This window comes from Colossoma macropomum, unplaced genomic scaffold, assembly GCF_904425465.1.
Source record: "Colossoma macropomum unplaced genomic scaffold, Colossoma_macropomum, whole genome shotgun sequence".
NCBI classification, from domain to species: Eukaryota; Metazoa; Chordata; class Actinopteri; order Characiformes; family Serrasalmidae; genus Colossoma; species Colossoma macropomum.
In genome coordinates, this window is record NW_023494799.1 from 7721646 (window position 1) to 7736252 (window position 14607).

At 40.6% G+C, this 14607-nt stretch overlaps 1 protein-coding gene across 2 annotated transcripts in view; it reads left to right on the forward strand.

Annotated features, from left to right (window-relative positions):
* frem1b (Fras1 related extracellular matrix 1b) overlaps positions 1-14607 on the forward strand; it is a 33013-nt gene that overhangs the window by 2886 nt on the left and 15520 nt on the right. The window contains exons 4-20 of one of the 2 annotated variants that reach the window (XM_036586687.1): positions 80-369; positions 965-1164; positions 1405-1728; positions 2026-2134; positions 2250-2381; positions 4070-4414; positions 5113-5258; positions 5648-5844; positions 6188-6278; positions 6399-6566; positions 7330-7538; positions 7742-7835; positions 7979-8231; positions 8790-8984; positions 11882-12067; positions 12158-12354; positions 13192-13417. In XM_036586687.1, coding sequence (XP_036442580.1) covers positions 80-369; positions 965-1164; positions 1405-1728; positions 2026-2134; positions 2250-2381; positions 4070-4414; positions 5113-5258; positions 5648-5844; positions 6188-6278; positions 6399-6566; positions 7330-7538; positions 7742-7835; positions 7979-8231; positions 8790-8984; positions 11882-12067; positions 12158-12354; positions 13192-13417 — 3362 coding nt within the window. The remainder of the gene's footprint in view (positions 1-79; positions 370-964; positions 1165-1404; positions 1729-2025; positions 2135-2249; positions 2382-4069; positions 4415-5112; positions 5259-5647; positions 5845-6187; positions 6279-6398; positions 6567-7329; positions 7539-7741; positions 7836-7978; positions 8232-8789; positions 8985-11881; positions 12068-12157; positions 12355-13191; positions 13418-14607) is intronic. The other variant, XM_036586688.1, reaches the window with a different exon arrangement.

The following is a 14607-nucleotide window of genomic DNA, read 5'->3' on the forward strand; positions in this document are numbered from 1 at the left end:
AGATTCATCTTCATGCGTGAATTAATGCTTTCTATTGCTTAGAAAGGTGCATATTTACAGATGGCATGCTTTTTTCCAGGTTCACAGATTCAGAGACATTCACTGAGACGTTCCTGTTGGAGGTTCAGGTGTTGGTACCCCAGAAGAGTCTGATTGAGTTTGGGAGCATTCCTTTGGTGGTTCCAACATTTTATGGCCTCTCCAATGCAATTGACAGCAATGTATTGACCTTCAGAACTCTGCCCAGCGTGATCTGTACAGTTCGTCTCCTCAGCTCTGAGATCAGTGTCCCTATGCTGGGTCAGATGGTTACAGAGGATCCAGCTCAGACAGACCAGGCCTCTGAGCCTATCACTGGGCCAAGGAAAGGTAGTGCAGCATTGACACTGTGTGCAGAACAAAGCCTATGTCCTTTTTCACTCATTTATGTGTTGTCACTGGCTTCTGATTATATGCAGTAAAAACTGATACATTGAGTTTACTTGATTCAGTCATCTACACTGTTTCCACATGAATAATATGAATGAATATAAATGAATAAATATATTACAATTTTGTCTTCTAGATTACTCATAGTTGGCAATATTTTTGTTGATGTTTTAAGGCCTATTCATGTGGAAATGACGTGCACATCTGAATCAAGAAAATTCAGGGCGTCACTTTTTTCCGGGTGTATTTTAATTAAACCAGTGTACTGTTGTTGATTGCCCCCTCCTGTCTTGGCAACTCTGCATTCACATATGGATAGACGTCTCTCTATTAAGTCTGAGTAAGTTAAGAAGCATCTGTTTTAGGCATCAGTCGTGCATATGGTGCTTAGGTTACAGCACATGAATCTTTTTGTAAGCTAAAAATTAAAATCCAGTGATTGAACTGAGGAAGGATAACAACTGTAAAATCACTTTCAGCTTTACAAATCAAAATACTTTGGCTGAAACTGCTGTCATTTTTTTTTGTTCTCAAGGTCGAGAAACAGCTATCTCCTGCCCTGGAAATAAGGCCTGCGTCCACAATACTAGAGAGGTACACTTCCTGAAAACCAGCTGCAGTGAGTTTCTTACCTCAGGTCTGAAGTATCAGCACCTCAGCCCTCCTTCCCCAGAGATTGACTATGTCCCCGTTAGAGTGGAGCTCCGGGACCAAACCACTCGAGCTCTTCTTGAGGTAAAAGATCACAGTAGCAGCTTTATACAATAATTAGCAAGCTCATACATATAGACTACTCATAACTAACATAATAGTTATTATTTATTGTAGCTACTGAATAAGAACCCTGCAGTTTAAGAGGTTGAATAATATTTGCAGTTTATATTCTTCAACAAATAAACAAAATGTGTGCTTCTGGATGCTTCTGCTCATTGATAACGCTTTTAATTCTGCATCTTTCTTCCTCTTGCTGGTCAGGCTGAAAGCATTTGGCTACCTGTCTTGATCCACGGTGCCATGCAGAACCAGCCTCCTCATGCTGCCTTCATGTCCATGTTCATCCTGGAGGTGGACCAGTTCATCCTGACCCCCATGACCACTGCCGCTCTGGACGCCAAAGATGATGAGACCCCTCAGGCCCAGTTAGTTTTTAATGTGACCAAGCCACCCGCAGAGGGCTACATCACGCATTTGGACGATCACACCAAGGCTGTCTCCTCCTTCTCCTGGCAAGACCTGAATGAGATGAAGATCGCATACCAGCCACCAAACAGCAGCCACACCAATAGGAGAAACTATGAGGTGAACAAAAAGGATAGTTTTGATATTCATAGTGTTGATAGCCGCTGTAGTCGTTTTAAAACCAGATATTTCCACAGTGAATCATGCTCAGTGGAGAAATAACAAAGCAGGTATATAAATGCAAATGCACTATACTTCTGTGATGTTCAATCTATTTTTTTCAATTAATTTATTATAAAAAATTACAATATCAAAAGCTTGTTTTAATAAAATAAATACTAAAATAGTTACACATTAATAAACATCCATAAAGGTTCTTGGAAACAATTAGTTTCAGTCACTTTCTCTGTCTTACAGGTTGAGTTTCAGGCTATTGATGGCTTCTTCGCAACTAGTGCTCCTATTATGGTTCACATCTCTATCCGCACTGCAGAAACAAACGCTCCACGAGTCTCCTGGAATCTGGGTATGTGAACTGTATCCAAACCTGAAGTAAAATTTTTCATTTAAGTGGTCATTTTAACTTTCTTATTTTTACATTATTACAGATTCTAATAATTATAATGCTTCTTTCTATATAGGACTGGATCTACTGGAGGGTCAATCCAGACCCATCACATGGGAGAACCTGCAAATTGTTGATAACGACAATTTAGATGCTGTGACGCTGGTCGCTGTGGATGGTCCGCTGCATGGACGACTGAGTGTTCGAGGTGTAATAAATTCGCTCTGTGCCACAGTTCATATTACAGAAACCTTGTTGTACCTTTTAGTTGCAGGAGATAAAAGAGGCCATATCATCCATATTAGAATGTCTCAGTGACTGCCGTCCATCTAGTCATGATAAATCAAAGGCAGTGCTCCCCCGTTCCCTTCCATGTGCTTTGCATCTATTATGCGTGCACAGCATATGTGAGGTGGCTTGCATGTGTTTGCTAATCAGGTGTAAAATTCACCGGCGACTTTTTGCCAGAGGCCTTCTGCACAAAGATGTCTTCAGAATCTCAGCGTCTGTCCTTCCAGTCCAGCGGGTGGCAAGACGGCCCTTGTTTTGCACAAGGCCTGAATGAAGCAGATTGTAAAGACTTATGCCATTTCATGCCACTCTGCACACAAGCCAGATGTACGACACAAGGTCATTTTGCTGTCAGGCCTGTTAGCTTAGCAAGCTTTGTGGAGAAGTGACAGTCATATGTCCTGTTCTGGAGTACTTCACAAAAGTAACCAGGTTTGGACCATCTTGCATAAATGAAGCTGTGCTCTGCAGTAAGAAATAGGCTGAAATGTGTTATCCTATTGGAAACCAATGGGACGGTGTTCTGCCTGTGGTTTCCCAAGGAAGCGATGGTGGGTTGTTGTTTTCATTCTTTGGAGTCTCTCCAGGCTCATGGCCCAGTGCCTTGTGTCATTCCCTGATGGAAGACCACCTTGTCAGCACCATTTCCTGGCCTGCTCAAACAACTTCTCTCACTCATGGCCAAAGCCCTCCTTTTTAGTTACTGTTTACATTTTTTTTCTGGGTTTATGTGTTGATATGGCATCCTCGTGACTGAAAACAAAACTGCTCTGAAAGTTTGACTCCCCAGCCCACCTACTCTGTCTATCTGAGAGCACCTGTTTGCTCGTTGGGCTTCAGCATGAGTGCTGGTCCAACGGCGCGCTCTCTCTAGAGGACTTGGTGGGACATTGGGAATTAATCACTCACACCTCTAACTCTGGGACTCCGAGCCTGGGGAAAGTCACCGTTCGGCTGGTCCAACGCCTTCGGCCAAATGGAACAGTGCCTCTGCCTCCACGTTCTGTCCTCTCGAGTCAGGTGTCTACACAGAACATATTTTTTCAAGGCTTTTTTGGGCCTGGTGCCCACAGCCACCTTTGGGCCCAATTACTAAGTTGTTTCTCCATTGGACTTGTAGCCGTTTCCCCCTTGATAAAGTTGCTAATTAGGTTTGCTGTGCAGCCAGTCATCACTCAATCTGTCTGGTGACCTTGCCCTTCTGTCTCCCTGGCAAGCAGAAGATGCCCATCCGCTCTATGGGCAGCAGCCATTGCCTGGGAAAGGCGCCATTTTTCTTTTTGTTTTTCTGCTATGGGCGTAAGCCATGTGCCTTTAGGCAGAAAAATGAAACTTGCGATTTTTCACATTTTTGTCCAAAAGTGAATAAAACCATGAGTGGAAAATAAGGATGAATGAGATAATGAGCAGAAGAGAATGGGAGGGGATGCAAAAAAGTTATGTCCACTATTAGACTGCCTTTGACCTAAAATGTATGATCTGTCAGATGTCCAAGTGGGCACTGAATCAGTTTCAGAGAGTGAGAGTGCAGATTCCGACATGCTTTAGTGCCCCTGGTAGTGCTATGCTGAATGACTGAACTGCATTTTTTTCATTACTGCCCAGGTGGAAAGGGCTTCATGTTCAAAGTGAAGGACCTGCGTGAGGGTGTGGTGGTGTATCATCACTCCGACAGTGATACCACTAGGGACCACATTGTCTTCAGAATCATGGACGGCCGCCACAGCATCCGTCACAAGTTCCCCATCTACATCCTCCCCAAAGACGACACTCCTCCCTTCCTCATCAATAACGTGGCCTTTGAGGTGCAGGAGGGGGGGTCAGTGCTAGTGGAGGAGTACATGCTCCTGGCATCAGATTTGGACTCCAGTGATGACTACATACAGTACCAGATCACTACTTCCCCTCGTGCTGGTGAGCTGGTCAAAAAGACCTCTCCACATGACCCAGGTTAGTGTTGCAACTTTTGCTTTGATTAAATATCACTTTTGGTGTCAAATAAACTAAACTGAACATTTTTTCCATCAAAACAAATGTTGTATCTCTGAAATGGTAGCTTTTGTGATTTCATACCATTTCTATTATGTTCATTCATCTTGAAATCAAAGACAGACAGACAGATAGACAGATAGATAGAGAGATAGATAGATAGATAGATAGATAGATAGATAGATAGATAGACAGACAGATAGACAGATAGATAGATAGATAGATAGATAGATAGATAGATAGATAGATAGACAGATAGATAGATAGATAGATCGATTGATCACCTCATTAATCCCTGAGGGAAATTCACACAGCAAAAGAATAGTATTGCAAGTAAAGGTCAGAAATATACATAATTATAGAAATGTAAGAACTCTGATTATAAATAGTAATACAAAATAAGTGAAAATAACAATAAAAAATAAGTTCAAAACAGTAAAAATAATTATAAACACCTCCAAAATAAATGTAAACAATAGATATGATACGTAGATATGCAGTAAAGTAAAAATGATCAACAGTGTCTAGTATAGTGCAATAAAAATATGGTAAGCTAGTTGCATTGCAGCTAGAACTAGCATTTCCAAGATTCTTGTAGATGTGATTGACTTATGTAAGACCAGTGTAAATGTAGACTTGTGACCAGCTGTGTTGTTTAGCAGGTGTTCCAGTCACAACGTTCATGCAGAGGGACCTCTTTCAGGGTCTGATCTACTACAGACACTCAGGAGAGGAAATGTTTGAAGACTCATTTGAATTCATCCTCTCTGACATCCATCATCCTCCAAATCTATCTGACAAACACGTGAGTTAAATGTAATATCATGTATTAAATATTAGAGTATGCTAAATATAGTATGTGCTGTAAACAATGCAGTGCAATTAACATTTATGATAAGCATAAATATTTGCTTACTGTATTGCAGTTACCATTATTACATTGCATAAGTGTTTTAGCATTATTACTAGCATTATGGTTCCATTGTATATATTATTACTACCGTAATAATAACAATAAGATATTAAAATTAGATCTTCTTCAAACAGGAGTAGATGAAAATTTGTTTTATCCAATGCTTTCTGAAGCCTCATCTTATTAGATCTTGATTAGATTACTGTTTGATTATGTTATGAGGTCTTCAATTAGATGCTGTTTGCATTCAAACTTGATTATCTCCACTGCTTTACTCACAGACAGTGGTGATTCATGTGTTCCCGGTGAAGGATCAGCTGCCAGTGGAGGTCTCTGCCACAGTTCGTTCCATCACAGTAAAAGAGACCGAAGTCGTTTACATCACACAGAGCCACCTTCACTTCCGAGCCCCTGAGCACCCGGACACTGACCTCATGTACCTCATCACCCAGCCCTGTTTCAGCCCTGCTAAGCCTGGGTGTGTGCTATGTCTCTGTTTATTACCTAAAGTGGAAAAGAAACATATAATATATCTTAACCGTGGTTTGTTTTTGATCATGTCTTGGAGCATTTAGGCCTTGTTAATTTTGACATGTTCAACATGATAGTAAGCATCTATTTAATTATGATAATTCATGTTTTTTATAACGTTGTTGAATGTTATAAAGCAAAATGATTGTAAGATCAGGCTTTTTCAGTGCGCTTTCAGACTGATGAACCATGATTTACGTTTAATACGTAGTTTCTGATTCTGAATGATATTCAAAAGGACAATGCTGTGTTCTTCAAAATATGTATTTTTATATACTTTCTTTCTCCAGGCTCCCAGATGCAGGCAGACTTTTCTACACAGAAAGCACAAAGTCCATGAAAAAGGACGCCATGGTTCCAGTGCTCAGGTCATTCACTCAGGTGTGAGATAAAAATTCATTCCAGTTGAGACACAGTAAGTCTCATTCTCAGTTCATTTGCTGATTGGTCTGACAATAATATGAAACCATTTAAAAATTTTCCTTTTGCTGTTTTTCTTAGCATGCAGTGACCCACCACAAAGTGGGCTACATGCCCCCTATAGAGGATATTGGTCCCGAGCCACTCTTCGTGCAGTTTATCTTCTCTGTAAGTGACCAACAGGGCGGCGCTCTCACTGGGCTTGTGTTCAATATTACAGTCACGCCCGTGGATAATCAGGCTCCAGAGGTAATGAAGCTACCTTCATTTAAATCCTTACTTTCTACTGAATTTACTGTACAAATATTCATGTTGGTTCATGTTTAGTGTAATTTTTTCTGTCATAAGTAAATCTCATGATTTTTTAAAAATTGTATAATTGTGATAATTGTTCATTTTTATACCTTTTTTATACCATTGTGTGAACATTTCATGCTGAATGGTTTAATATAAATGGTCCAAAATTACTTTTAATTACTTTTTAATTACAATATATTAAAAATATATTGTTACATTAACAGATGTTAAGTTAAAAACGTCTTTACTCTCTTCTGTAAAGTTTTGTTCGTGTGAGTATTTTGGTACCACTTTAGAATAAGACTACCCTTATAAAGGGTTTATGAATGGTTTCAAAATCAGCTTATTAATGGTTATGAATTAGGTCATAAACACATTAAATATCTTGAATAAACAGGTATAACAAATTAATAAAAAGGGTAAAATAGAGCTGTTATATCAAAGTAAGACAAAGTAAGATCAGTAGCCAGCAACATGTGAGCTTTCACAGCAGGTCACTGTTCTGTTTTTTCTTCATGTGTTCAAGCGTGTATGAACTATTTAATAACCATTAGAGTATCGGTATTTTTTACGGCAGCAATGACATGCGTAAACTTTTGGTGCAAATTCTGCTTATACGGTCAGAAGAAAATCTTGTTCTTATACAGTTAAAACAATCTTCTCATATGAAAATCCTTCATGCTAATGTTTTGCATCTTTATCCTCACCACTGCAGATATTCACTAACCTGCTGAGGGTGGAGGAGGGTGGCAGTGGTTTCCTGATGGAGGAGCACCTGTTGGTGCGAGATGCAGACAGCCCAGAGGAGAAACTCAGGGTGCAAGTACGGACCCAACCCAGGCACGGGACGCTGGAACTGCAGGGTGTGGTTTTGGCAGTTGGGGACAGCTTCCACCTGCAGGACCTAAAAGCACTGAGAGTCAGGTATGTGTAAAGCAAGACGAGAATCAAACAGTCAGAAACTGCCAGTGCCAGTGGTGTCTGGTTCTGGTCCTACAGGACCGGTGTCCAGTATAGTTTGGTGATTTCCCTGCTCAAACATCAAGGTTGGACTAAGAGCTGCATACCCCTCAAAAATAACATTATTGTGATATAATAAAATGACACTGAGACCCTTCTTTTGGCAGATATATTCATGATGACTCTGAGACTTTGAAGGACAGTGTAGGACTCACAATCACAGATGGAATCAACTCTGCCCAGAGTGAACTCTTAGTACAGGTGAGTGAAATCTTAATAAAATACAGACCCTCAAACTTAAGGAATTATTTTCATTATGTAAACCAGGATATTTTGGGGGGATTTTTATTAAATGACAGGCCAAAACAGTACTTTTTGTTAATGTTAGATTGTCCCATGAATAGATCCTCCCTGTGAATGATGAGCCCCCTCAGTTGGGCTCAGGCCTGAGGGCTGGACTGTCCTGTGAGGAAGGCAGTCGTGTGCAGATCACTACCGAGTATTTATTCGCCACAGACGCGGACAGTGACGATACTCGTCTCACCTACATGCTGGCTCGCACCCCAGCCCGCGGGGTGCTGCAGCGGGACGGAGTCACCGTGGACAAGTTCTCACAGCTGGATGTGCTCAACGGCCTTATCTTCTACCTGCACACAGGTAAGAGGCAGCAGTGGTTACTGCCATGTGTAAATATATGTAAGATACTGCACTTAAAGCAAGAACTTACCACATGTACTTTAAATGAAACAAAATAAGTACCTTCTCGTACGACATTGTACAAAAATATTTGTATTCTGAAGCTATAGTTGAGGGGAAAAATCAAGTTTACTGGAGTTTTTCCCTTTTACCAGTTTAACCCAAATGCAGTTAGTTAGCCAAGACATTGTGCCTAAAGTTTGCTTATTTAGTTTGCACTGGAGCTTCAAGGCTAATCTTTCTAGTAATGCATGCCTAAATCATCAGACACTTGCCTCAAAGTGCAGAAGTGAACTGAAATAGATTTTCTTATGTACACACTTAAAAAGATGGATCTTCAATGGTTCTTTAGTAACGAAATGGTTTGTTATACACTCAAAGAAACCTTTGCTTTAATTTTATATAAGTGGGCATGAAGTGAGTGAAGACAATTCACCTAACCCAGCTATGATGTGCATTTATGTTTATTTAAAATGACCTGTGTATATGTTTCCTCATTGGCTGCTTCTCTGTGTGTAGGCGGTGAGATCGGCCCAGACCCCGTATCTGACACGGTCACTCTCATAGTGTCAGATGGGGAGGGTGGAACAACAGACGGCTGCTGCCAGGAAGATGCTGTCCCACCACCCGTCCCCCTGCATGGGACACTTCCTGTCTATGACCTCAACATCACTGTGCTTCCTATTAACAACCAGCCGCCATCCATAACCATAGGTAAACATCTACCAGGACCACCATCACTTTGGTGGAAGTCATGCAGTATTGTTTGTAGACTATTTTCATTGCTTGGTGGCTGTAGAGCTGTGAAGATTTAACAAGGTGTTCAGTCATCTATACTTTATTGTCCAAGGTTTTTTCATATGTGGACTTATTAATGACAGGCATCGTAATTTAACCCCTTAAAAGGCTAGGTCCTGCCTGGAGGCCCTAAGTTTTATTACACATTTCTATAACCTAAGAACAGCTCAACCAGTTTGCCTTGGAGTTACTAAATGATACGCCTTAGTATGTAATAAGCCTGGGATTTTAAAGGGTTAACAGTTAGTCAACAGTTATTGCCAGCGATATCAAAAGCATGGTTTAATTTAATGTCAAATATTCCTCATTAGTAGCTCATTAAAACAATCTAAGAAATTAGGTTGAATGACTTGTAAGTACAAAAGGAAATATTTCTTTTATGAATTTGAATTGGATGAAAGTTATTTTTGTGTGTATAGTCTTGTTTTCCAGAAAGAAAAAATGGAAAAAATATAAAAACAAACAGAAAAAATCTGTCAGTAGAAAGAGGCTGTTAATACAACATGTAGATTCAGCATGTAAAATAAACATAAATTAAATTCATTACATAACTGTGTAATTAACTATGTGGTTACCGAATTACTTTAAATAGAATAGGAAAATGATAGTAAGTCTAGGCGTCTTATGATTAAGCAGTTAACCAATAAATCGAGGCATTTTTCAGCGTTGTTTTGTTGATGCGCTGCATCCTGCTGGGAACATCGCTTAATCATTGTCTCCCATACTGAGCATGGGGATTATCAGGGAGGCAAGCACTGTACACCCATACACCCCTATACACAATGTCTCACAACATTTACATTATATTACATTTATTCACTCACAAGAGCTGAAGCCAAGGCAGGGATTTGTTCTAAACTCTCTGGACTGACAAGAAACTCTGCAGTTATCAATGGAGAACAGTGACCACTGGGAGACAAAGAGAGGAAGGAGGAAAGTGACTGGGTGACAGCTAGACGCCTGCACGCAATCCCAACATGCTGGCTGTTGGTGTATTCAGGGGCATTGGAGTAATGTACAGCTGACTGAGATTACGGTGGGAGCACACAGCAAGAAAACGCTACAGCAGGCAGGCTTCCCTGCGAGAAAGTGGACAATGAGGCAGAGGAGAACACAATAAAGCTTCCCTCATTCAGAATAGACGACACAGCCTAAGCTTACCCCTCCGCCTCTCCACCTGCCAAGATTTACCTCTCGCGTACCATCCCAGTGACAATCTACTAATTCTCCAAATCCTTGGCTAGAAAACGGGGAAGGATTCTCCAGGACTGCAACCGAACACCAGACCCGGACAGGTTTATGACGAAATGGAGTTCGTTGTTTAATTAATTTACACAGAATAAAGAATGGCTGGAATAAGAGCATTAAGCAAGTGGAACGAGTGGGAATCTGGCTTTCCCTCTTCCCTCACACGGGGATGACGGTTTTATCACCTTTATCCCAGACTGTTGGTCATTAATTTCTCCCCTTGTTGCAGAGCCTGATCCAAAACACAGCCCCCTTCTTGCCCATTCCCCATTCATTATTTATCAGTGCAGTAAATGGGAGCAGATGCCAGTGAGCATGGGCATGATGGCTTTATCAGCACCCAGGTGGCAGCGGGCTGGCCAAGAGCCGAAATGAGTGGAGCGCAAGGGGGGTGGCATAGCGGGACAGCGAGTGCGTGAAAGAGAGCGAGAGAGGTAGTGAGAAAAAGAAAGATAAAGAGACAGAGAGAGATAAGACAAAGAGAGAAAGAGAGGAAGAATGCAAGAAGAGCCAATTAAAAAAGAACAGCGGGCAGTCTGAGAGAGAGAGTGAGCATGGGATACGTGGCTGTTGAGATAAAGAAATTGATAAAGGGAGCGGAAGCATCCCAAGGAGTAACGCTCTGAAATTTTTAGTATGGAAATAGTGTGGCTTAAAAATACCTGGGTAAAATATGCCCTACAGTTAAAAAGTTTGGAATCACTTTCCACATTAGTAATTCTTATTTTATTCAATAATAACTTTTTTAAATATGCCTGCTATTTGAATATGAGGCATCCTGGATATTCATTATAACGTCACTCTCAACGTTACATAGTTTTCTCAATTATTATGAAAACTGGTTCTGTTCATTGTTCTGGATGCATCTAAAATATATACAGTTTTTATGGCTTCCTACAAATTATTTGAAATGTCCACAGCACCATCATTTTATATATGTACTTGTAAGAAAATTGGTTTCATATGTAACAGTGAGTGTGTTTACATGTACTCAATAATCCAATCACAATCGGATTTCTGCAGTTATCTGATTATTCAAATAGTCATGTAAACAGCATACTCAGATTTCTCAGGTTGGAGTAAGGTCTAGAAATCCAATAAAGAAATCTGACAAAGAAAGCTGCGTTTTAGCTCAGTAATCAGATTTCTCATTGCATGTAAACTCTTACTCTGATTTCTTTTGGATTTCTCAGTCTGCACGTGTGCGAAAACAGACTGCAGTACTGGAAATAAGCAAGCGGTGTTGCTGTGGGACGCAGCAAAACACTTTTGGATTGACGCTGAAAACGAATACATTGATGAAATGAAGGATTTAAATATATGTCACGTCTTCTTCTGTGAGTTTATTGGCTGGTTGCAAAGCAGAAATCTGATTACAACCTGACTCATGTAAACCATGTGTTATCAAGTGCATGTAAACGCGTTGATTGGATTACTGACAAAATCAGATTTTCTGCAGGTATCGGAATATTAAGCACAGTGATCAGTGGTTCTGAACTTTTGAACAATGATGCATAAAAACACTGACCAATAAATAACACCTATGTTGTTTCTTCCTCTGTTAGGAAACATGTTAGTGGTGGATGAGGGCTCTAGCGTATGTCTGTGTGGAGGTGTGCTGGCAGCTACAGACCCTGACACGAAGCCAGAGCAGTTAATCTTTCAGCTGGAGAGCCCACCTCAGTATGGCTTTCTGGAGAACACCCTGCCCTCACCTGGCTTTGAGAAGAGCAACGCTGGAATCCGAGTGGGTCAGTGTTCATCCATGGGCCCTAACTCAAACTAATGACAGCAACACGCTTTCTTATAGACTTCCACTAAGTGAAATTGTCTGAATGAAGTTTCTTTCAGCCAGCTCCACCTGACCTCGGGGTTCATCAACTACGTCCAGTCGGTCCACCAGGGTGTGGAGCCCACAGCAGACCACTTCACCATTAGTGTCAGTGATGGAGTCCATAAGTCAGGGCCTGTACCCCTCTATGTTATTATCAACCCCACCAATGATGAGACCCCATCTCTGCTGCTCCACAACTTCACAGTCAGTCATCCTTTTACTGTACTGTTCAGACATTTGGAATCACCGTTCAAAAGTTTGGAATCAGTGTTTTCAGTAATATTGATGGTGACATCGCATATAAACAAAAACAATGCGTGGCCATGATTCAGTAAGGCATGGGAACGAGATAATTAAGTTGTGGTCACAACTTAGTAAGGCGTAGGAATGAGATCCTAATGCGTGAAAATTAAGCCTTGACCACATTCCCCACCTTACTATGTCATGGCCACGACTTATTTATCTTGTTCCTATGCCTTACTAACTCATGGCCACACATTAGGATCTCATTCCCACATGTTAATATGGCGCATTATTTTTATTTATTTTTTATATTATATTTTATTTATTTTTTGGGGAATGTCACCAGCAGGGCTCCGTAGGTTGCAAATAAATTATTTGAATATCCTAGTCGGAGTTTTCAAATATTTAATATGAATCTCTAAGAATTATGAAATTTGATGATGAACCAAAACTGCTGTCCAAAATGCATCATATTTCAAAATTGGTGGTCAAATCTTGAGAAGGATAACTATAAAAGAGATAATTATTTTATAATTATTTTATAAAAGAGAAATAATTATTTTAAATAGATAATCATTTCTTGCTGTTTTTCAAATAATTAATACAGTCAATAATATCAGTTTCTAATGATATAAATGTCTAAAAGCAGTGTATAGTTTTATTTAAATTATTATTTAATACAAAAATATAAATATAACAAATGATTCCAAAGTTTTGAAAAAAAATCTATTCCTGCACAATATTCCAGAAAAAAAAGGCTTTTAGTGACCATCACTAACCAAAGGTCTCTCACCAAAGGTCATGGAGGGAGGAATAAAAGACCTGAACCCGGCCATTCTCGATGCGGTTGACCTGGACGCTCCTTCAGACATTCTCACCATCACTGTTCTGGTGCCCCCTGCTCACGGGATGCTGCTCAACGGGATCTATGGGCTGGAGATGAGCCGGTATAAAGAGATGGGTCAAGAGCTCCTGCAGAGGAGTCCACCAGTGCAGTCCTTCACCAAGCAAGCGCTCCGACAAGGTCAGCTTCTCTTCACCAGAACCCTGAACTTCTCTACTACACTTTTAAAGATAAAGGTGCCAAAAGCACACTATGGAGTGACGCCATAGAAGAATCACCTTTGGTTCCATAAAGAACTTTTCAGTTGAGTGGATTTAAATACATTTTTATTAAAGAACCACTAATTAAATAGCTTGTTAAGGAACCTGATGTGGGAACCTCAAAGAACGCTTTTTCACACCTTTACTTTTAAAGGTGTCTGTGGGAGTTTTTGGCACTCTGTATTGCTATGGATGTGAAGGGGTAGTTGGTGAGTGTCGTGTCCCACCAAGAGGCTGGCCACCGCTGTGCCTTCCAGAGGGCACGGGTTTGTTATCTCTGGGGCCCAGGCTTGCTGAACAGATGTTGCAGGAGACAGAGGTCACAGAGCGCCCGTGGTGCTTCTGCCTCATCTGCAAAGTCCTTTCCTGCGCAATTACCTCACAGCCACTGTGCACCCGGTGATTCGCGCAGCTGCCCTCCCTGTAAGAAAGTGATGTAAAGCCACAGAAACGTAGGTGACCTGGGAATTAGCAAACAACATACTGTCAGTCAAAAAGAATTGCTCAAACATTGTTTTGTAATTATACACACCAAAAATTAATGTACATGAAGGACACCTAAGGGTCATTTGTTTTGCATGATTAGTATTTTGTGGTTTTCTAGCCTTCATGACTGCCACTCTCACCACTTTGCCATACTTTCATTGTTTTTTTTTTAAGTCTAAAAGACTAGCCATACATTCTTCACTGGCCAAACCCCATCCATAGTGGCTGGATGTTTAATTGTCATATTGGTTTGGTTATCCTACCTTGGATGGATAATTAGCCAAGCTGTTCGAAATGGAGAGCGGAGATTTAGCTTAAGCTGGAACAATCAAAGTCATCCTCACGTTCATCGCCTGTTCATGAACATGGTTTCCAAGCAGAGTACATAATCAGCAAAGAGTGCTAGATCTAGCAGTGACAGTGTGTAGACTGCAACACAAGTATCAAATACCTAGATTCTCATTCAAATTTTCCGTTGCACCTTGAATTTAACAGCAGTTGTGTTCTGGCATCTGTACATACACCTGAAAATTCAAACAGAAGGCTACTGAGTGCCAATTTTTTCAACAGACACAACGAATAACTTACTCCATACAGATGTGTATAAACATATGCGCTTCTGTT